This window comes from Engystomops pustulosus, chromosome 10 (assembly GCF_040894005.1).
Source record: "Engystomops pustulosus chromosome 10, aEngPut4.maternal, whole genome shotgun sequence".
Classification (NCBI taxonomy): domain Eukaryota; kingdom Metazoa; phylum Chordata; class Amphibia; order Anura; family Leptodactylidae; genus Engystomops; species Engystomops pustulosus.
This window is the reverse complement of record NC_092420.1, coordinates 62,945,583-62,970,326: the sequence shown is the minus strand read 5'-3', so window position 1 is coordinate 62,970,326 and position 24,744 is coordinate 62,945,583. Positions and strand designations below refer to the sequence as shown.

The 24,744-nt window shown below is 39.2% G+C and overlaps 1 protein-coding gene across 2 annotated transcripts; it reads right to left on the bottom strand.

Annotated features, from left to right (window-relative positions):
• Positions 1 to 2,785: 2,785 nt before the first annotated feature.
• LOC140104241 (calcium-activated chloride channel regulator 1-like) lies at positions 2,786 to 23,751 on the bottom strand. 2 transcript variants are annotated; one of them, XM_072127676.1, is made up of 14 exons: positions 23,329 to 23,748; positions 18,449 to 18,589; positions 17,803 to 17,953; positions 15,872 to 15,980; positions 15,235 to 15,412; positions 14,739 to 14,963; positions 13,859 to 14,083; positions 12,719 to 12,899; positions 12,394 to 12,500; positions 11,739 to 11,960; positions 7,476 to 7,746; positions 5,113 to 5,277; positions 4,428 to 4,664; positions 2,786 to 3,264 (listed from the first exon to the last, which is right to left on the bottom strand). In XM_072127676.1, the coding sequence occupies exons 1-14, from the start codon at positions 23,485 to 23,487 to the stop codon at positions 2,792 to 2,794; spliced, it is 2,844 nt and encodes a 947-aa protein (XP_071983777.1). In that variant the 5' UTR covers positions 23,488 to 23,748; the 3' UTR covers positions 2,786 to 2,791. The 2 variants fall into 2 exon arrangements, with proteins under 2 accessions (XP_071983777.1, XP_071983778.1); XM_072127677.1 differs by lacking the exon at positions 18,449 to 18,589 and having other exon boundaries at positions 23,329 to 23,751.
• Between the last annotated feature and the right edge of the window lie 993 nt (positions 23,752 to 24,744).

Here is a 24,744-nt window from a genome sequence, read left to right as displayed (position 1 = left end):
TATGAAGAAACATTTTTTAAAGTCAATATTTGAGCTAACTCATAGTTCAGAACTAGGATTTATTTTATAGAACAACTTAGGCTGCATTCACACACATGTATAGGGGGCCTTATATACGGCCGACATATATACGGCCGATATACGTCCCCCATACACGTGTATGGGCTCACGGCATCGTACCGCTCCGTAGCCAGGGAAAAGATAGGATATGTCTGATCTTTACCCGTATTACGGCGCCGTGGCCCATATGATCCTATGGAGAGGGGCAGGGGTGAGCTGCGCTCACCTCCTCCCCCTCTCCCTGCACACTGCCGTGGTACGGTGCGGTGAACAACGGTAGTATACATGTAGCCTTAGTCCTCAGTCGCACCTGCAGAAGCACAGTGATGATGTGATGACCTGACAGCTCCCTGCTTCTTCATTTTGTTCAACTCTATCTGTGTCCAGAGGACACAGATAGAGTTGAATTTTGGGGACAAAGTAGGGAGGCGGAGTCAACACGCATCAGCACCCACCGCTGGACCACTGGTACACCGGTGGGCCAACCTGAAACTGCACAAATAATGTGCAAAATAATTATTTGTTTTCATTAGTTTTTCATGTCACCTATATAGGTACACACCTTTTTTCCACTTAATCCAGTTTATATTTTTTGTTTTTTTTCCTTTCTCTTCTCATCCATCCCGTCTTCTGTGTCAGGATGGAAAAGGGAAGGTGTATGTATAACTGTATAAATATTTTATATATGACTAGTAAAGAGTTGCTATCAATGAATTAAAGCAGAGATCCTGAAAAATATGACAAACTGATATACAGTTTACCTGTGCATGTGCAGTTTACCTGTGCAGTGTAAAGGGTGTGCCAGAGTTATCAATACTGATGAACGTTTTTCATGAATCTGGCGCCCCCTGCAGTGCTCTGGGAGTGTGCACTATTTTTATTTGGGTGAGCTTTGTTCATGCTGCAGAATTGCGGTGCACGTCAGTGATAAATGTGGCGCAAATTGCGACTAAGCACTAACACGCCTCTTTAGGTGCACATTTTTTCTGTCTTGTCGGACACAGTGCAGCCACGACACAAAACTGGTGCAAACACTTTAGAAATACATATGCAAGCCGTTTGTATCTTCTTTTCAGTGGAAAGTCAAATAGAAAACTGGCACAATCGCTGGGCCAATATGTACAGTATTAAAAACTGCAAACTTAACACATTTATCCTTGCTGAAACTATTATATCCATTTTAGTTTTTTGTAGTTTTACTGCCAAGCTTTGCTGATAGAGCTCTTTTATGTGTAGTATTGTCTATAGTCCCCAGTGGGTGCTTTTTGATTAGAACTTTGTAGACTTCAACATTTCCTGTTTGTTCATAAACTAACACATGCAACAGTCACATAAATCACTCAGTCTATTAAATACACAGTTTACTGGATATCACGGGCAGGGAGCCAAATGAGCTACAGCATTCAGTTTATTGCACACATTTTACCAACTATCTGAAATACTGTCAGAAAGCTGCAGAAAAAAAGATTATTATATAAAAGGATGAACATCTGTAATCTCCAATTACTTTATTTCTTCACTAAAATATATTGCAGGCTTCAACATTAACTTCTTGAATACTTTAATATGTGTCGATCCACTGATTCCACTGGAATTTTCATTCAGATACTGAGTAAACTACATCATTAAAATCAGGTTGGCAGTTCCAGACTGTCAGCACAGGGCCACACATCTGCTTCAGCACAGGACCACACATCTGCTTCAGCACAGGGCCACACATATGCTTCAGCACAGGACCATACATCTGCTTCAGCACAGGACCACACATCTGCTTCAGCACAGGACCACACATCTGCTTCAGCACAGGGCCACACATCTGCTTCAGCACAGGGCCACACATATGCTTCAGCACAGGACCACACATCTGCTTCAGCACAGGACCACACATCTGCTTCAGCACAGGACCACACATCTGCTTCAGCACAGGGCCACACATCTGCTTCAGCACAGGGCCACACATATGCTTCAGCACAGGACCATACATCTGCTTCAGCACAGGACCACACATCTGCTTCAGCACAGGACCACACATCTGCTTCAGCAGACGACCACACATCTGCTTCAGCAGACGACCACACATCTGCTTCAGCACAGGACTACACATCTGCTTCAGCACAGGGCCACACATCTGCTTCAGCACAGGGCCACACATATGCTTCAGCACAGGACCACACATCTGCTTCAGCACAGGACCACACATGTGCTTCAGCACAGGATCACACATCTGCTTCAGCACAGGACAACACATCTGCTTCAGCACAGGACCACACATCTGCTTCAGCACAGGACCACACATCTGCTTCAGCACAGGACCACACATCTGCTTCAGCACAGGACCGCACATCTGCTTCAGCACAGGACCACCCAAGCCTTAATAGGATAGTATGTACTGAAATTACCCTGAAACTTTGCTCATGAGGCTCCAAACTGTCAGTAGGGGCCAATTGGGAGCATGCTTTCATCACCAGCCAAATTTACTGTAATCTGTGTCAGTAAACTGAAGGAGGTTACAACTAAATTCTACACCTGCCCATATTAAGTGACTGTTGCACCCATGTGTTGGACCCATTATTTTTAAGTGTTCAACACAAAACTCTGAGAGATGCTATCACTTTGTTAGCGCTCCCGACCTACACATGACCTTTTACGGATGTTACTGTGACAAGTCGTGTCCATCCTGGAAAACACTATATACATAAAAGTAAACCTATATTACCAATCCACATTAGTTCTACACATGGTGTCTTTTATTTTTTTTGCAGGAAACAATGCAAATGACTATACATACAAGAAGACATAATAAAATGACTACAGAACACACAATAAATGTTATCACTCTTGTGCTTACTTTCCCACTAGATGCTGGTGTATTATATGTCGAAGTGTTTGGACTAGTGAGATCTCGCCTAGTTGTATCTTCATGCCGCTCAGTTGTGGTAGAAGTTGACGGCAGTGGAACATTATAGAATACAGTTTGTGCAATGTTAGACATGTCCGATTTCTGCCCAGCTTTGTCTATAGCAACTATTGCAAAGTAAAGGACAGTGCCGTTTGCTATGTTTGTGTTTTCAGGTGCAAATATAAAGTTTTCCTTGAAGCCAGCTGGCCGAGGGATGAGACTGGCAGTATTCACCAGTGTGCTACTCTCAAAGTGCTCTCTGATTTCCCGCGGGTCGGTGTTCATTCTGAGTTCATATTTTGAAGCTGATGAAAAGTTAGAACAACATGTTATTACAGTACGGAGAGTTCAGCATGTCTGTTCTCATACCTTATACTTTATTCAAAACTTTTTAGGAGACACTGTGGCTGTGACTGGTTAACCCAGCTCGGTATAATTCTATCAAAAGCCATTTATTCTACTAAAATATATTCAGGCTCATGGGGAAATTGGAACACCTGCAGGAAGACCATGGAAACATGATGACAGCATGAAAGTCTGCACAAGTTGAGCCGGAGCCAGAATCAATCTCACTGTAGTAACCTCTGAATCAGCAAGTTTTACGAGGTCGAGCACACAAGCCTGATCTTTTGATAACCATTTGCTCTACAAGACATAATATATGATTTGTACTTGATAGTGAGCCCTAATACTAAACTCCCCCAAAATATAAATACCTACTTGATGAATAAATAACAGCTCCCAATTGGGCAAAACCCCAAACTAAATCACTAGGGGGCATTTATGAGTTTTATCAGTTTCTGGCATAGAAGCACTGGAATACTTGCAATTTCTTATGCACTGCCAGAAATTGCAATTATTTTTGCTGCTGTGCCATTTCCACGCCACGTGGACATGGAGGAGTATGGCCGTTGGCAGAGTGGACCATTGGTTGGCAAATTTTTACACAAAACTATATCAACTGTGTGGCTGCCCGGTCTTGGGGTGTGCCGTCTATCATACGTATGATACACTGTGGCACATTTACTTACCCAGTCCAGTCGCGATCCAGCGCTGGGTTCTCCGACGCTGATTCGGGTCCGGCCGGGATTCACTAAGGTCCGTGCGCCGATATCCACTAGGTGTCGCTGCTGCACTGAGGTCCGCTGGAGTTCACCGGAGTTCACCTTCTATTTCTTGGTGCAGGTAAGTGCGTGTCAAGCGACACTTTTTTTAAAATACCGCGGTTTTTCCGAATCTGTCAGGTTTTCTGACGGCCACGCCCCCGATTTCCGCCACGTGCACCGAAATCCAAGCAGAATTTGGCGCAAATCGGAAATCATCGGGATACTTTTTGTACGAATGACAAACGGATCGTTTTCAAATACTCATGGCTCAAAAATGGCTTTCAAACTGATGACACAAGGGCAAAAGATCCATTGTTTGGGATCTGAGAAGAGCACATATAGCCTTACACATTGTATAGTACCTTGTCCTTTGTCCAGGTCATCCCCAGTTGCTGTCCAAGCCAACACAGTCCTGGACTGTACCAAGCTTGCTTCCAAGTCGGATATTTTCTCTGGTTTGTAAATATCTGGCTGTACTTCAGCTGGTACATTGGACACCACAAAAGAACCACCAGATGATGTCCTGCTAAATGCTCCAAAATGAAGCTGAAGATTGTCATCACTGATATTAGGTCTTGGTGGATTTAAAGTGATTTTGCCTGAAAGATAAACGAAGAAAGCTCTATAAATTTACTTCATAGTCTATTAAAAATGTAAAAACATTTATACAATCCAATAACCCACTGATAATCATTTTGGCCTCAAAAACTTTCAACTGTCAACTTAACCCACATTGAATGAGAGATGCAAATGGTTCTCTCCCAGCTGGATCAACATGGTTTACTTTTATAGGTTATAGAATCTTAAATAATTAGATATATTTATCACAATCCCAATGCACCCATTTGAATTGGAAAAAGTGTTAAATGATAGCCACACCTGCTTTCTAGAAGGGTTTAAGCTGCTAGCCCTCTCTATACATCCCTATGTGTGCTGCCCCATAAAATGATATCATTTGTCCATATATTTAATCAGCTTTTCCTGTTTTCACCATCACTTCCAATGCAAAAGATGGTGTAATGTGATATTAGTGAAATTGATTCTTACCATTCTCAACGTAACCTGGTATATATAGAGCACGACTCTTCGGCAATCTCAGTTGACTTTTGTTTTCTTCACCAGTGACTCGCACTTTCAAGTTGTATATTCCATTTACACTAAAAGAGGTGAAGTATCTAGAGTAAATTCCATCATCTTTTCCTATATCGGCACCTTACAAAAACACAAAAAATGTCAGACTTCTCAAAAAGAATTCTCAAAAACATACAAAATCTTATAGTGTTTTTTTTTTTCTACAGCACACCCATCTCTCTGCCTGTCTCAAATTCCCTGGAAAATCCCTTTAAGATTGCCAGTGTTGATTTATTTACTGGCATCATTATCAAATTGTATGTGCCAGAATTCTGCAGCAAAAAACAATTGCCTTACACCACATTTATTAAGGGTTTTACTCAGTATTTAGTCACTTTTCCTACTAGTACCGGTACAAAAAGGCGTGTGAAATCAACAGATTTATCATCGTCTATCATACATCATCATCTATCATCGTCTATCAATGTGGCAGAGCAGAAGACTGTCTAGTCATACTCTGCACTGGACCAATCCACTTCACATTTAGACATTTCCCTCATTATATCTATTTGCTCAGCTTCTTTCTCTCTATAACATGACTGCAGATAAAATACTGGGGGCATTTATAATTGATCCAGAAAATGACAGATTTTCACCTCAAAAATGCCTTCCTGCATATTTAGAAAGGATTTCAGACCATTTTTCGACTCTTTACCACAAAGGGGCCGGGTCTAAAAAAGAAGGTCTAAAAGTAGAACTGCAGAACTTATACCGTAACAGATCCATTATCACAACGATGAATGGCAGGGCACTAGACTAGCGTTGTCCATCTCTGCACTGTCGGAGGCTGCATCACATTATTAAATACCCCCCACTGTGTACAGTCTTCTCTTAAATACATGTGTGCACATTCTTTTCAGTGCAAAGTCAGACCGAAAACTGATACTTTAGTAAATGTGGGCCACTATGTACAATCTGCACAGCTCCACCTGCTCTATAACATACTACTTACAGGTAGGACAGTATTCAGACCCCTTTAAATTTTTCACTCTTTGTTTCATTGCAGCAAATTGGTAAGATCAAAAAAGTTGACAGAAAACCAAAAATGTAGATAATTTTGCTAATTTATTAAACAAGAAAAACTGAAATATCACATGGTCATAAGTATTCAGACCCTTTGCTCAGTATTGAGTATAAGCACCTTTTGAGCTAGTACATGAGTCTTCTTGGAAATAATGCTAAAACTTTTTCACACCATGCTCAATTGGGTTTAGGTCAGGATTTCGGTTGGGCCAGTCAGGAATGGTCACATAGTTGTTCTGAAGCCTTTGCTTTGTTATTTTAGCTGTGTTCTTAGGGTCATTGTTGGATGGTGAACCTTCAGCCTAGTCTGAGGTCCAGACCACTTTGGAAGAGGTTTTCATCCAGGATATCTCTGTACTTGGCAACATTCATCTTTCCGTCAATTGCAAACAATCGTCCCGGGATATAAAAAACACCCCCAAAAGCATGAGGCTACATTTACCATGTGTCACTGTTGGGATTGTATTTGGCAGGTGATGACCAGTTCCTGGTTTTCTCCACACATATCACTAACAATTAACAACAAAAAGTTAAATCTTTGTCTCATTAGACCACAGATTCTTAATTCTCAAAGTCTGGGAGTCCTTCATGTGTTTTGTTTGCACACTGTATGCGGCTTTCATATGTCTTGCATTGAGAAGATAAACTCCTGACTGGTTGAGGGCAGCAGTGATAGTTGACTTTGTGGAACCTTTTCCCACCTCCCTACTTCCATCTCCCTACTGCATCTCTGGAGCTCATCCACAGTGATCTTGGGGTTCTCCTTTACCTCTCTCACCAAGGTTCTTCTCCCATGATTGCTTTGTTTGGCTGGACATCCAGGTCGAGGAAGAGTTGTGGTCGTCCCAAACTGCTTCCATTTAAGGATTATGGAGGCCACTCTTAGGTCCCTTGAGTGCTGAAGAAACTTTAACCAGATCTGTACCTTGCCACAATCTTGTCTCTGAGCTCCTTGGGCAGTTCCTTAGACCACATGATGGTCATGTGCTCTGACATGCACTGTGAGCTGTGAGGTGCTATAAAGAAAGGTGTGTGCCTTTCCTAATCAAGTCCAATCATTTTAATTTAACACAGCTGGACAATGAAGGAGTAGAATCATCTCAAGGAGGATCAAAAAGAAATTGACAACATGTGAATTAAATATGAGTGTCAAAGCATAGGGTCTGAATATTTATGATCATGTGATATTTGAGGGGCTGCTCAGCTCCTCCTGCTCTAAAAGAACATAAACAATAAACATACAAGTCAGTCCGTACCAGCTCCGTTATCCAAAAGCTCTGTAGTAACCAAACTCCCGCTCTCTGATTCAAGTGTAGCAGTCACTTTGGCTCCCGTCACAGGTAGCAAACCCTGGCTTACAGATGCATAGATAACCATTGGGTTTGGATAAGTATTTGTATTACTGTTCATATGGCAGCTGGCGATAACAGGTGGCACATCTTCATCTGCTGCTTTAGAGGTCACAGTAATTCCTATGGCTTGGTTTGATGTAAGAGGGTTACAAAGCATGTAATCCCATGGTCCTCTCTGAAAAATAACAACACTTGACTGTAATTTTTGAAATTAAAGTATAAAATATGAATACAGGTTAGTTCTTGTCTACATGTTTCAACAATATTATGTCCATGTGAACTACAGAATGGAAGATCCGGCGGGTAAAGACACTGAGGGTTATTAACTTAGGGTCCATGGACGCACTTTCGTCTAACTTTCTAACGTTTTTGGACTTTGCCCGGCTGTGACAGGTATTTAACAGGGGATTGTGTCGCGCATGATTGGATTGTGGCGCAGCTGCGCTGGCTTCCGTGTGACAGAAATCGTTGGGCAGGCCGTCTGACAATCCGACTGATTTGGACTGAGCGATGGGATTTAACTTTCAAATTGTGTCGCAAGACAAAGCACTTACATGCCCCAGGGAGAAGATAGTGAACTCTGTCCGACCTGAGCGGGGAAGAGACACATGCAAAATATCGGGCGTACGATCTTAGTGAGTCGTGGCAGAGTGCATTATCATCGGACAATGCACTTTCGTGAACTCCACAAGACCCAGTAAGTAAATGTGCCCCATTGTTGGAAATGCAAGTGGAATATTGGCAGATCCAGTTCCTGCCTATTTTAACCAGCTGTATATCCAGATCTATAGCTCACAGAACCATAAACCTGATGAGATCTGCTAGAACAGATTCTCATCTATTATGTGGTTAAAAAAATCATGTTTTTTACTATAGAACAGAAGGGTGTCTGAAGTGACAGTCCTCTATGCAACCACTAAACCAGACCCATCTCATGTAAAAATGTGGGGTAAAAACCAAGTGAGAGGTTCCTTTTAAATTATTCTGTGTTTTTCAAGAGGTTTTTTATTTGAACATATTTTGTTCTCAAAATGAATAAACCTGTTAACCTTGCACCATGTGTTTAAAAAACTGTGTTAATAAATCCTCTGCATAACTATAGGGTTAAAAAAAAATCATTCATAGCAATATTATTATTATTATTTTAGTTTTAGGTGACCATTGGTACAAAACACAATTGTCTATCTGAATTTTCAGAAAAAGGTGACAGCTTGAAACGCTCAAAACTGTACCACTCTATTAAAAGTAGTGTTGAGCGGACCTGAGCCGCAAAGTTGGGGTTCATACTAAATGTAGTGGGTTACGGTCCTTTGGACCCGACCCTACACTGCATTGGAAGTCTGGGGCTGGATTTTGGTTTCGTGTAACCTTCCTTGGATTTGGCTGCGGAAGTCAGTGCAAATCATTAGCATCTTTTTAGTAAGATCTTATATTTGTCCAAATCCACGATTGTAAATTGGTATGTAATCCCATCCCCCAGGCCTAGTGTTCAAAAACTTTTAATTATTGTTTATTTTCTCTTCTTTTTTTAGTGGAAAAGTCCTATCTTGTTTTGTTCAATTTTTAGAAATTTTGAAAACTTTAATTTTTCACCAAATGACAATACCGACATGGTATTGCCAGACAATGATGAAAAGCTTTGAAAATCCATTGAAATTAATGGACATTTTAATGGATATGTTAGACTGTTCCTGAAAAATCGCCAGATTTAATTAAAATCCATATTTCATCATTTTAGAACTTTTTTTGTTAAATAGTTTTTATTCAGATTTTTAAAGTCTACAAATTTCCCACAAAACATACCACCCCCCTTCTGCGCCGCTGCCCTTGTTCCTCTGGTTTTTGTGTTGTAAAGTAAAAAATGGACCATTTGCTGACAGTTACCATGTGGAGAACTGGGTTGCTGGATGAATTGTTGGGTAAATTTTATGTATGTTACTGAGTATATGTCCATGTTACTGAGAACAATATATAAAGCAGAATTAAACTGTGTGATAGTAGACAAGCATCGGGGGTGGAGAGACTTGTGAATGGGGCCCCCCTTTACCATCATAAAATAGACATATTTGGATACTCACACATTTATACACTCTTACACACATTTAGACTCCTGTGCACACACATTTATGCACTGATGTATACATTTATACACTTACACAGATATGACCCAGTAGATGATGACCGCATGAGAAAGAACATGTCAGGAAATACAGATGAGAAATCCCTAGTTTTGTCATTCTGCTGTCCTCTCCCCCTCTCCCAACATTTCTTCTCTGAGCTGCCGATTCATGCTGTGTACTGGGGCACTTGTGAACTGTTATATACAATGCTGTACGATATGTATATAATAATGCACATCGTCCATTCTTTACTGTGTCACATTGGATTCCGTGGCCCCCTGACACTGTGAGCCCTAAGGCAGACACTATGACTGCTACCACTGTAGTTATGCCCCTTTAGACAAGGCTTTCATATAAAGCTACAGATGATTTCATTATGTATAATATGCAGGAACATAATATTCCTATTTCTTTCTGTTCACTTTGTGCCTTGGCCTGTATCAGTACAATACTCAGCAGTATCTGAAAAAGCCTTTTGTCTATTATGAGTAAAATCGCCCTTTTAGACCTTATTTCTGTAGCTCTCAGGAAAAGCTGAATATCTGTAGCTTTTGGGAAAGAGTACACTACTCTGCATCTTGTTTACCGGCCAATGTTGTGATAGTTTTACAGTTGAGGATCCTGAGGGTTGTTGACTAGGATTTGTACTCTCCATAGAGCAGTGGCTATCTGTAATTTTCGGGCTTAGTATTTACATTCACTTTGTGGTTTATGAGACTATGAGATTTGTGTATAGCAGTATTTGTTTAACATGAGTCAAACCACTTACAGTATTCCCAGGGGAATAATCTTGCTTCAGATTGCCAAGATAACTTTACTATATTAAACATTGGTCCATATTATGCGGGACTATTAATGATATATTTAGCTTTAGACACTATTTTACCGTACATGGATTGCAAAATGTACATAAAAAGTCTAGTTATGGCCTGACTCCTAGACCATGGCTGCATTCAGGCTTCAAATCTTACAGCAGACTTACATTTTAAAGAGACTTTTAACCAGTTAAGTACGCAGTCATTTTGTAGCTTAAGGCTCAGCCAAATTTTTTGTGTCACTTTATATGGTTATAACTATTTTAACTTACCTAGATTAATTTGGGGCAGTTCCTTCATCACATGTTTTACTTCCTTTTAGTGGTAAATTGTGGTGGATTTTTGCATTTATTTATAAAAAAAAAATTGGAGAAATTTTAGAAAAATTTGCCATTTTTAAAATTTTCAGACCAATAGTTTTAACACCAATTTCGTTACTATCAAGCATTTCCCATAGGTCTGCTTTATGTTTTCATCATTTTTAAAATGTTTAGATATTTTATTTTGATGTCATGCAGCTTACAAATTGAAAATAGGTTTTCTATATTTTCAATGAGATTTTAGAAATTATGTTTTCGTGATCATTTTTGTTTTTAATGAGCCTTGAAATACATCAAACATATTAGAAATCCTCCTATGAATCACCCCCTTTTCACGTACTATTAATAACAGCTTTTACTTAGTTAGGTTAGGTTTAAGCAGGATTAAGCAGTTTTTAGTCAGTTCATTGGTGCAATTTTGTGAGCAATAAAATATTAGTTTTTCTCTTAATGTAGCCATTCAAGGGCTTATTTTTTGCTGGATGAGATGAATTTTTAAGTCAAAGTATTTTGGTGTGGCTATGCCCTATTAACGACAAATTGTAAAATTTTTGGTGTGTGTGGGGGGTAGTAGATGAAACATTAATTCTGTAATAGATTTGTTTACATTTTTTTGGTGTCTACTGTATACCCTAAGTCACATGTTATTTTTATCCTACAGGCCAGTAAAATTATGGCAATACCAAATTTCTTTATTTTTTCTTATGTGTTACAAATTTTGTGGAATAAAAACTAATGTGGGGAAAATCGTCATTTTCCAAGTAGCATAAGACTTATTTTTGGTCTATAAAGCTGGCTGAGAGCTTGTTTTTTTTGTGGAACATGTTGTACTTTACAAGAGTACCATTTTGGTTTAGATATATTTTTTATGTTGGATTAGATAGGTAAAAACCATCAATTTTGTAACGTTACCTCTGCTGTCCCTGACAGCTGTAGTCTAGATAGATGTGAAGTAGTATTGCTGCTGAATTCTACTTGGGTATATAAGATTCCTTTTCGATTCTGTAAATGAATATTTGGAATATCTGTTTGCCAGGTGACCACAAATGAAGTGTCGTTCCCCACTGTGCTGTCAATGAAGATGGTACCATTCAGACAGGTCTTTGGTGGAAGGTCTAGAGCTCTACTCTCCAGCTATTAGAGTAAAGAAATACATAATGGATATAGATTAACAATCACGAAAATACATAACTCTTTAAATTGATTGGGCTTTGAATAAGATATTTATGTATAGAATATATAAATATACTGATGCCTTATGTTACAGGAAACCCAAAATCTCCATTTGACCCAAGGAACCTCCCTACTGTTATATATAGGTAAAACAAATATGCCATTTTCTGGTTTTGTTACTAAAAGTGAATGTCAACCTTTTAACATCAATATTTTGCACTGATTAATGTCTTAAGTGGTTGAATTTGAGGAGATACAGTAACTCTTGTTTAGGCAAATGAATATAATAGAGGTGTTGGCCAAAAGGTTCGAAAGAGTGTTTCCCTCTAATGCATTTTATGGACAAGTCCTTGCTTTAAAAGGTCTCCATAGAATGAGACCAGAATAGAATTACCTGAATAGTCATATGTAGGTCTTGTCCATCTAGAGGTAAAATTCTATTGTAGGCTTCAATTATACCATTAGAGGCCAAATCATCCAAAACAGCAAAGTGTTGTCCTCCTGAAAAAAAATAACAGATTTAGTCATATCTCTGAATATAGATCATACTAACTTTATCTATCTATTTGAGATACAGTACTACCTCTGAGAACAACAACCCTTTATACAGATCAGTTTCCCTGCGATAGACTCTCCACTCCACTAATGTGGTGCATACTACATATTATAAATATTGTCCAACATAAACCCCTTGTTGCTTTTACTGTGTAATGTATTACCAGTCATTGATGTAACCATTTCTAGTTCTTTTTCTGAATAAGGTCCAAGGGCGATGACATGTATGATGGCACCACTTGATGTTATATTTGGGAAACAACTTCTGGTGTCATAATTGTCTTCTCCATCCGTCAACAGCACAATCTCGGTTCCTTGTGTTGAACCATCTCGCTTTCTATTCTCCTGGAATTGGGAGAAAGCAATCAACAAAAGTGTAGTTATCCATATAAAATTATTTTAATTTTCAGAAGGCACATCCAACATGCCCCATAAGGGCTAGCGTGCAATTTATGGATCACATAGACACAACTTTACAATATTACCGAACAAGAAAAACATACACACACAGAAGTAGGGGGACATTAATCAGCGCTTCAGTTTTCTGGCATACAATACTGAAATAATCACAATTTCTTGTGTACTGAAAGAAATGGCAATTATTCCTGTGACTACACCACCTTCACACCATGTGGACGTGAATGGGGTATAAAGGGGCACGGGCAATGGCGGAGTGGACTGGCACAGGTTGTACCGGCCTTGCTCCTACGCACTTGATAACTGCCTGTGAACATTCAGACACACAGGATGTTCAAATTTCAAAACTTCAAGAATTTATCTATAGACATTGCATAAATGTTGGTTAAAACCAAAATTCAATGTGATTGGCTGACATTTCTAATGTATTAACGCTGTATGTAATGCACGCTGTATGTTAAAGGTGCAACAAAAAAAAAGGTGGTGCAGACTTCTCACGCCCTGCAGGGGGCGCCAGATTAATGAAGACTGCGCATCAGTATTGAATAATCTGTCATACTCTGCACATTAGCGAGGCAAACTGCACATGGTACACTAATTTTGATATATGTCGGCCATTAAGTGTCAGGATCCTATCCAGTTTGTCTCCCCTTGGGTGCTGATTCTCTTTTTTATACCAAGCTTTCTTCTACTTAGTGGAATTCTCAAGCTGCATAATGAATTTTTGGAGGTGTTTTCTCCTCCTCCTATAACTGCTAAGGCCATTGATTGGCCACAGTGGTCACATGATCCTCATGAGCCAGAGCAAAGTAAGTATTTTTTTACCATCCCTTCTGCTACAACCCCCCAGAGGTTTTTGTTAAGATTTAGGAATGCTAGTACACTACCTCTAGCCCAGCAAGAATTCCAGAACAAAGGTCTGTCCCTTCTTCAGTTGCTGATAATGGAATTAGTGATTTTAGCTTTTCCCTTTGTTCATCATTAATTCTCTCTAGTGGAGAAATGACAGATGTAAACCTGGAGAACTGGATGACCCCAACATAAGCTGAGGTTTCAACAATCTGGGTGAGGAATATATCCACAGCCTGGTGTAGTCGTCTCATACGATCATTCTGAAATTAACAAAAACATATCCATTGAATAAATTGGAAGTTGAATTTTTTTAAAAAGTATTTTTTTTTTTTGAAATGTCATATTATTATCATGTACATGGGTCAGGAAGTAAGAGTTCTCCTTATGGAGACTTTGCTAATTAAGGCTGCCTTGTAGGCATGTGGAGACTTATAGCCATTGATGCCCCACTAGTGGATTCTGGGAAATGTGCAAATACTTTTTCCAGAATGGAACAAGGAAAGCAATGCCTCGTTTAGCTACTTTGTAAGGCAGTCCCCTTAAAGTACAACTGTAATTTTATAGTAGAAATGTATACGTAGGATAGTTTGAGTGCACAAATAAAGACAGAGATCAGGCTCCCCATCAATTCTAATGAACGGTTAACAGATCCTGCACACACAGCACAGTGTATATACAGTGATATCTCTTTTCACAGGAAAGTGGTGGTTTATATATATATACTACAAAGTGGACTAGACTTTAATTATTAAATAAAATAACCGTTTAACTAATTAGAGAAATGTACTTTACAGTTTAGTGGTGAGGCCTGAATATCCAAGAATCCAAGAATTATATGGTAATTTTTTGCAAAGGCCCATTATATATTAGCGTGCTTATCCCTCCGTCCTAGAGCTGTATTGTAATAGAACATACCAGCATCATGCTCCCAGATACATCCAGGACCAAAGTTATCACTCTTTCTTTGTACTGTAGGAGGGTGAAGGATGGGACTGGAAGACTCATGTCAGGTCGTGGAGGACTGGAATTCATATCGGTTGAGTCCTTGATGACATCCCAAGTACTGCGAAGATTGCACATTCGGTTTTGTAGATTTGGAGCTTCTTTGTTGTGAGTATTAGAGTCACAGAACTCAGTTACCTGAAATTGTATGGAAAATTGTTAGTTATTGTAAATGTGATGATGTAAACACCCATGTTGGCTCCACAATTTTCCACAGCAACAATAGTGAAGGCATAAGAAGGACTTAAAAAATCTCCAGCAAGATAAAAGGAGTTCACAGAACACTAATGGAGATTTAATCACTAAACCAATGCAACTTAGTATAATATTTTAGCACTCAGTTGGTTAATTTTAGGTAAGGTGGAATTGTCCTTAAAAGATCATTGTCCTTTGTTAAACCTATACTTACCATTGCCTGTGAATACATGATAGATGCCTGGGAAAACTGGAATTTGTCTGGCACAAATACACATCCTTCTTCATAAAGTCCGGTTGATGTATCAAAGTTGCAAGCCTTTATTGGACAACTTCCTCCATGGCATTCACTTGTTTTCATTATGTTAGTGCCAAAAAAATCCACGGAGCACCTAAAAAAGAATAAACATTAAAGGTGTCGATCACTTTTACGAAACTTTATCAGGGTAGGCACTTGCCCCAGTTAAGCAGGGATGTGGAATTAACACTCAGAACCCATATCAGTAGTTGGAGGGGTGTGCGGATTTAGTTGGTATGCCCCTCCTACCACTGATATGAGGGTGATTATAATGGGCATTCAGACAGTAATGATGGTGGGGGCATGGTCACCATTATTTACTGGAAGGCAGCAAGATAACAGTAGTCACATTAAGTCCTGGCAGCATTACACAAACTTTACCAGTAGGATATGGGTGACCCTATTAGGGTGAGGTTTACTGGTAGTGGTCAATTTCTTAAAATAAGTGTTTGAATTGTATTATACTCATGATTTACTAAATAAAAAATACAGTCTGAATACTGTATTTGGAGTAGTAAACTATGACTTATACATAATGGTACTGTGTGCATACCTTGTAGCTTCTACCTTGCTGTGTCCTGCTAGATAATATGGCTTTTCATCATTGTACTCATCATATACTCCCCATCGTAGATGTGCCCACTCATGGACAAATACTCTTCCTAAAAAAAATGGATGAAAGCTGCATACATTATTTATTTGCATACATGTGTTTAATAAGCAGAAGTGAATGATGAATTTCTTTTGCAGATAATAGAAAACAAATGGGACTTCCTTGAATTGCTGTAATTTGTAGAGTTTTGCAAAAATGTAGGAAAGTCCCTACAACTGTGTTAGACATGTAGGTACTTTTCTACATTTTTAAAAACAATAAAATCCTATTTTAATGTGCTAGTCACACAGATCACAAAATAATCCTTTTAATTATCTAGATTAGCCTTGTGCTGTGGTTTTTGGCCTGTTAGCTGTTTTGACGACAGAAACTATAGACAGTGTTTAGTATCAGCCCACAGAGAGCTATGTAACCATACCTTTGTGTGTTGTTACTAGTAGCAGCAGAACAATGGGCAACAGAGACAGAATAAGACTGCCACGGGTCCTGGGTTTATGAATATTATAGCCCTTACAAGTCTGGAATCACTTCCTACATATTGTACTGGAATCAGCTTCTTGAGGATTGGTGGATGTGTCCCTTCTTCCTGCATTCAATCTGCAGTTTCAGTACCTTTGGAGGACCTTCAAAGGTCCTGAAATGCTTCCTGTGTACATATGTTATGAGAGCATGAACAGATGTACAAGTGTTTAATGGGTGAAGATCCTTCTCATTTTAAAATTTGGACAGTGGTTTGGGTGGCCATGGACGCTCTAGAAGGCATCCAAACTATCTACATTATAATCTACTTTTACTGCAGTGTTATTTCTTTAGAGTTTTTTTGGATTATACCTAAACTATAAAATTATGGTATGTATTTTCCTTTGGCATGGTTGTTATTATTACTGTAACATTAGTGAGTAGATTATTATTGCACTGTGACTTTTTGAATTTTTTGTATTCTATATGTGACAGAACAACCTACCTCATCTCCATATTGGCCATCGAAAATAATTAACAGAGACATGGCACAAGTCATACAACTGAAACCAGAAGTTTTACATGATATAAAATGACACATATGCATATTATTTATATTTGCCAAATGCCAGAATAGCGAAAGAGATACTTTTAAAGACATTTTATTACGGGGCCTAGCCTTTTCTTGGGGTCTGGAGGTAGCCGGGGCCCAGAATACCGGAGTGGCCGGCGATTGTAACCTAGGGCACATTGATGCCACGGTGCTTTGTAAGGGGACCAGAGGGCTGTCTTACAGCCTGCCAGGTCTCCAGCAGGTGTTGTGTGCAAGAAATATGGAGGAGGAGGCTGAAGTACTTATTTCTCCCTGGGGCAACCCCTGAGTGTCTGTAAGATAAGTCCCTGGTTAATGTATGGGGAGCCAGTGGTGGTAGACAGCCGTATCCAGGGATCAGACGGAGGCGACGTTGTGCAAATCAACTCACGGTTCTTTATTGAACAACAAGTAGCATCCAAGGGGCCAAAGCGATCAAACTGCAGATTCGGATTCTGGTACTGGAGTGATTGTGGAGAGTGGTCCGCAGGATAAGGCACCAGCCTGGTAGTAGATGTAGGCTGGGAGAATTTAGATGGATTTGAGTCCAAACTGTGGAAGCTGCAGCTTTGGTTAGAGTCTCCTGACTCAGTTCCTGGAATTGGTTTCTGTGATAGCACTGAAAGTGTGCTGCACGCTGTATCTCTCTCTTTACTCAGACCATAAGGTTAGGCTGCTGACAGGCAAAGACCATGTGTTCCCCCTTCACAGGGGTTTTATACTCCCCCGTGGTCAGGTGGTATCACCTCTACAATCAAACTCCAGCTTACAGTACAGTAGATTTCCTTTAATTATGTTAAATAACTGGTAAGACATTCACCTCTTGGTCCATACGCTAACAGTAGATTGTCATCTAGTAAGAAGTTTGGAGTCAAATGGATATATCTTCCTGGCTCCCCACAACGCCCATACTGTAAAGTATATGGATCATCTCCAGATTTCAAGTATGGATTCGCAATAATTATATCTGCCTGAAATATAAAGCATAAATATTTCTTTAGAACAAATATATTTATTTTCAGAAATGACAGAATCAGGATGTTTACAGATGACCATAGCTGTATCTACCCACAATACCCTATTGATATACTCTTTATTCTTTGGGACTGGGACATTTTTGAGATATTCAATTAACACTTGGAGAACTACTTCCCTATCGGCGCTGTGTGGACTGAATGGAATTCATTGCTCCTCTCTGTTTATTTGAAATATTGTTTCAAGAATTTACCTATTATTTGCAATAATTAAAAAGAAAACAAAGACAAGCAAAAATATTTGCTTTCAGGGAAATGTGATTTTCTTTCAGAATTGAAGGTATACCCAGGTCAGTATATCCCAAGGAAATAAATCAGGGAAGACTGACTCCTGACCTCCCTACCTGCCACTGTATGAAGGAAATGACACAGGTTATAGTCATAGAATATATTCCAGATAAGTATAGAGATACTAGTTCCATAGATACTTACAGTGTTGTAGGATTCTGTTGCTGGTTTTGTATAATTACTTCTTGGTGTCCATGTAGATGGGATGAGAATTTTAACACTTTTTATGAAAAGTCTTTTCTTGGTTGCATGAAATAAATAACTTGTTGCTTCTTTTACCATTTCCTAAAACAGAAGAGAACATGGTAAAGTACATGTCACATATTACCACCAAGGCACATTTGTCAAATAGCGTTATGACGCAATGGGAAGGAAACACTCTGACAACACTTATGTCACCCCTGTGCTTATGAAACACCCCTGCCACCGCATAGGTAAGGTGGTTAATAATATAATAATAATTCTTTATTTATATAGCACACACAGATTATGCAGCACTGCGCAAAGCAAATTGGTCCCTGTCCCAATGGGGATCACAACCCAACAGTATGTTTTTGGAGTGTGGGAGGAAACCCACACAAACACGGAGAGAACATACAAACTCTTTGCAGATGTTGACCAGGGTGGGATTTGAACCCAAGACCCCAGTGCTGCAAGGCAGAAGTTCTACCCACTCAGCCACTGTGTGGTTGTTGCGAAGAGCACCCTCTCCATGATAGGGAGACTAATAACCTCACATGATCACTGATCACATTAGGGAGACTGATAACCTCTCTAGGAGGTCTATAAATAGTGGAGAACCTTGTGATTGCAGCTGTAGCCCCTGCCTGGTAAGGCTTAAGTTAACACTGTGAAATGTTGTTATGCAATAAGAATCTTTATACTATTGTAAAGCAAGCTGGAAGCTGATTGGTCATCTGACCAATGGAGTATAAAAAACCCTGGTGGGCTGGAGCATGGGGTCCTGCAGTTTAGTCAGCGAAGCAAGTGTCTTAATATCAGGAAGTAGAGGTACTTCAGGCCATTGTCTGATACCCTGGGCAAGTCAGGACACTAAGCCCTAGAGCAGACATCCACCATCTGGACATGGCTCCATCTACCAGCCCAGCCTAAAGATACTACCAGGCTGCAAGCTATCCTTCCTATGGACCAGGTGTCTCCTGCCAGCTTTCCAGCCTGTTGAATCTGCTGCTACTGTTAAGGCCGTTTGAAGTTGAATAAAGAACTGTAAGTTGATTTGCACAACATGCTTCTGTGTAATCCCTGGATCAGGTTGTCACCATCACAGGCTCCCCATCTGGAGACCTGCCAGGCTGTAGGCCTGTCCCCTGGTCCGAATACCAAGCACTGTGACCACAGCGTGCCCAAGGGTGCATAAGAAAGGCTATGCCTCAGTAGGGGATGTTGCACTTATAGGCATGTGAAATATCATTTCTGGGCAGGATTAGAGAAGGAGGGTGGTAGCAGTAAGCAGTAACCTTTGTGTTGCTGGAAATAAGTCAACTCTAACCATAATTTTACTTGGATGGATTTGGTATTTCTGGGGCCCCAAGCATAGTTATATCTGGGGATCCCCAAAATGCACAGCTCCACTCTGAATGCGAGAGCAATTAATTTATAGTTATCTCCTCTGCTGGAGCTTGAAACTGTATTGGTTTTTTGGGGACAGTCTCAAGTATCCAGTGAAAATATAGGCCGGCATTACATCTGTTGAACATTTGTTTTTTAACATCTTGGATGAGTGAATGAACGGCATCCCACCACTGTGATAACTCTGTGACCCTAAGCAAATTAATCTTTCCCAGGTAGCATAATGTAAGGAAACTGCAATGTTATATGAAGGGATCCGCATGGTATTATTCTCCCATCCATTTACTGTGTAGAGCTGAGGTAATGAAATTTAAACCTGTATTTTTATCACTAACTTTCCCACTTTTTCTCTGAGGTACTCTAATGCCGGTGACGGGAGGCGATTTGGTCGTTTCGGTCCTATGGGCTGTGTGCATTCTTCTGTCAGTAGCAAAGGCCATTGGCTGCAATGTAGCTAATGGTCTTAGTGTTTTGTATGTATAAAGGAGTTGGTGTGCAAGGGAGCTTTCAATTTCGAACCTGGTAGGTTGATTAGATTGTGAGCCCCATAGGGACAGGGACTTATTTGGCAAGCTTTGTGTAGCGCTGAGTAATCTGTGAGATCTACCGTATTTTTTGGACTATAAGGCACACCAGATTATAAGGCGCACTATCAACAAATGCCTTATAATAAACATTTAAGTTCATATATAAGGCCCAACAGATTATAAGGATATATGACCAGCAGGTGGCAGACCTGTGCACAGTTCAAGGCAGCTGTTGTCTGTAAGAACAGTTCATATATAAGGCGCACTGGACTATAAGGCACACCTTTGATTTCTGAGAAAATCAAAGGATTTTTTGTGTGCATTATAGCCTGAAATTGCAGTATATAAAGGAATTATTATTAAATAACCTATGCAAGCCATAGGTTATTTTATATCTCTGTCTGTATTTTATATCTCAGTCTCAATTGGTGTCCCAAAGTGCCTAAACTATCAAAATATAAAAATGATTATCCAAATGGTGAAAGCCATAACCAAAATAAATGTTCAAATTGTCATTTTTTAGCCATTTCACCCTCATACATTTGTAAATACATTTGAATAAAAAAGATCAAAGGTCATACACTTCTCAAAGTGGTTTCAATGAAAATATCATCTTCTGCAGAAAAGTTACACAGCCCTGTCTAGTCAGGTGTGAAAAAGTTACGGGTGGAACAGGTGTAAAAGGTAAAACTTAAAAAAATTATTGAAATATAACAAAGCTTTAAAGTGTAACCGTCATTCTGAGCAAAAAACCCCTAAAAAACATAATTCTGCTCCAGGTGTCCCTGGGAATCATTCCTCAAAGTATTTTGCCACTCGGTCCAAATTTTGTACTTTTTTTGTCCGATAGCAACCAGGGTTTCCAGCTCTCAAAAGATCTACAATCAGCAAGAAGGAGGGACAGGACCTGTCATTTTTCACCTCATCACAAGCATGCACTGCTGACCAATTAGACCATATCTATCTATCTATCTATCTATCTCCTATGTATCTCATATTAATATATCTACATATCTATTATCTAGTCATATCTATCTATGTATATTCTATCTATCTCCTATCTATCTATGTACCCATCTAAGTAAAACTTCAGCACAGCGCATGAGGGGACAGCATGTAGACTTGGAGAGTCTCTCCTGCCATTTCCTGCTGCGGAGTGTGAGGTTACTGGGGAGGGGGGTTTGTGATCGATCTGCAGTTTGTGTCTGTGTGGATTATTTGTTTATATACAAGTGTAGGGAAAGCTGAGGGAGAGATAAGAGTGTAGGTGTTTGGTTACTACATTAGTTAGGGCTCCTGGCAGCAGAGTGTTGGAGCATTGAGCTATGAGATAATCAGCTGTGAGCAGGGAGAGAGGAGAGAGAAGGTTGTGTGTCTCCCTCAGTAGTCATCTCCTCAGTGAAGACAGTATGTGCCTAGCAACAGCAATCTAAGGAGTCACTGACAACAGGGGGAAAGTTGTAGAATACAAGAGGAAGGAGCAAGATTTGGGTAACTAATCCAATTGCAAAAGGGTAGAATTGTCTGCCCATTTCAAAAGTTTTTTGAAATGACGGTTACTCTTTTAATTATCACAATAATCCAATTGACCCAAAGAATAAAAGTTATAACACCATCAACAATGCATGAAAATTAAAATCTGTCCTTTATTAGAAATGCATTATAAAGTACCCACATGGGTACAAACACCATACAGAGAACAATGTGATAGTGAGTTTCTATGTCCATATGACTAGAGACACAAGAAAACAGATCATCAACTACATCTGAAAAACTTACAAAAAATGTGGGGGTAATACTAAAAGTAGGAGGAAAAAGAGGGAAGATGGAAGGTTTGGTTCGAACCATATGTTCCTTACCACACACTATCGTTCCTTTTTAGAAAACAATTATCTTCTGCAAAACCGCTACATCCGGAAAAACTACACTCCCAACCTCTAAACCTCTCTACTAAAATTCTAACTTCTGAACATATTATGGTCTTCCAAAAAGGTCTATTATTCATTCCTATTTCTGATTTTAAAGCATTTGAATGGATTAAAGATCTTCATTTGTTCGCTAGACACCTGCATTGGCGTAACATTTCATGAGACAGGACGAAAGGAAATCCGTGAACTGGGTTTCCCTACATAGAAGCTTAAAGATGTGAGATTGTTGGGGGACCCCTCTAAGATTGAAGATAAGGGACCATTTATGGACCTAAGATTAATGCCCCTCAAAGGGGAAGTGTCATGTATCCATGTATACTACTTTCTTATATGATGGCCTGTGGGCGCTGTTGTTATCAGACAAACTGCTGATTAGTGTGAGCAATCTATTTCCTAGTGTTTTTCTACTGAATTGAGCAATGCGCTCTGTATGGTGTTTGTGTCCCCATGTGGGTACATTTTAATGCACATCTAATTAAGGACATATTTTAATTTTCATGCATTGTTGATGCTATTATACTTTCTGTAGTGTAAGTAGAGCATTTTTCACACTAATATTGTCCCTATTTTCTTTTGGTGTACATGTGCTGTATAGTTGTTAAAAGAGTTAAAGAAGTTCAGAAATATCCAGTGCATCCATTAGTGCGTCAAGTAGCAATTGAAATCGTAGGGCAGCAATGTGATATAAAGGGTCCATGCCTCCCACAAACCAGACTCCACGACTTAAATATGTTGAATAGTAAAACTCCACAGAAGCCTCACTCCAAAGAATGGAGATGTTTACTCATCAGAAGTGAAAGATAACATATAGAGCCATTTTTCATGAAATTGACTCCATTGAGGACCTGAAACATTGTATTCTCTTTCACTTTTGGTGAATTAACATCCCAATTGTTTGGATCAGTGTTGAATCTGTGGGTTTTGCTATAAACATAATAAGATATTTGGTACCATGAAGTTCTAAGCATTATTTTCCTACCTGAATGTTATGAATAATTCCAAAATCTTCTTTGACTTCTGGATTGATTGCAAACACGATATCCTCATACCCTCCATTGTTCACTTTTACCATAGATCCTGGACATTTATGAAACAAATCACAGATGAATAGTAACACCAGCACATTACGGAGAAACATCTTACATGTTCTTAGAAGCTAAAAAAGTTTCTTCAGAACTATATGAGTGTTTTATCTGGTGAACTTTGTACCATGTGATGTGTTAATGACATACATGTACTATAAAAGATTTCCGTTACACAGAAGACCAAATGTCTCTAAAGGAAATGACTGGAATAATCTTAATTTATTATCTCAGTATTATGAAACAGGTAAGGACGGTGCATGCATGAGAAGATAGACCGCCACAATAAGGAAATCACAGCAGGAATTGTGGTGCCAGACCATAAAAGATTCTGTCACTTATTGCATCATTTATTGGCAATATATCATGACAAAGACTATTGCAATGATTGACGAAAACCTTGAAAACTCAAGGATTTTGTTGTATTCTCAAAAAATGTTTAATTGCATAAAAATGTAAATGTATGTTTGTAGAATTTACCTTATAAAAACCAGGAAACAATACCTGCACATTTCTCATTAACCTTCTTACCATCTTACACCATATGTGGCTAAATGATGTTACTAGCCATTATTTGCTTAGTAAAGAAAATATTACTGTCACCTAATTTTAGGCATTGTATTTTAGGATAAACAGCAAAAACGAGTGTTGCTTCAGCATAGGCCAAAGTTTGTCTTCTCATCCTCTATGCTTTTTTTTCACTTCTGTCTGTACGAAATCTCTTTTGATCACTTGATGTGTTGAACACTGTTTTAGAGGTTATGTATTGAAAAATTGGGATAAAGAGTTACTTTGTAAATACAGAACGTTGCTTATCCTTTATCATGTTGAGTTACAATTTATATTGAATTTTAGAGCTGTATTTTATATTGTATCATGAGACATATCCCTAACAAAGTGGCTACGGTGCTAAAAAATGTTTCTACTATACTGGAGCTAAAGATGACAATTTCCAGAAACCAATCATGAAGGAAAGGTAAAAACTCTTAGCACAGACAAAGCGTCTTTCATAAGCGCAATCAATTTTATTTTTTAAGATGAATAAAAATTCTTTTAAATTTTTCTCGTAAATGCTGCTATCATAATCTGAACAGCTAAAAGGTGGGCTACAAAAGCCACTGAGAGTGTTCATACATACAAAGGAAAAGTTATTGTATGACATTTTAAGGATTTTTTTGTTGATCGGATCCCTTATCCATCAAGATTTGAAGACCAGATATGGCTATTGGCCTCAATGATCTCAGTCTACGCGCCTACTCACGCAACTCAACCAGGTGAGCAGAATATAAACACCTGCACCTATATTCCATGGG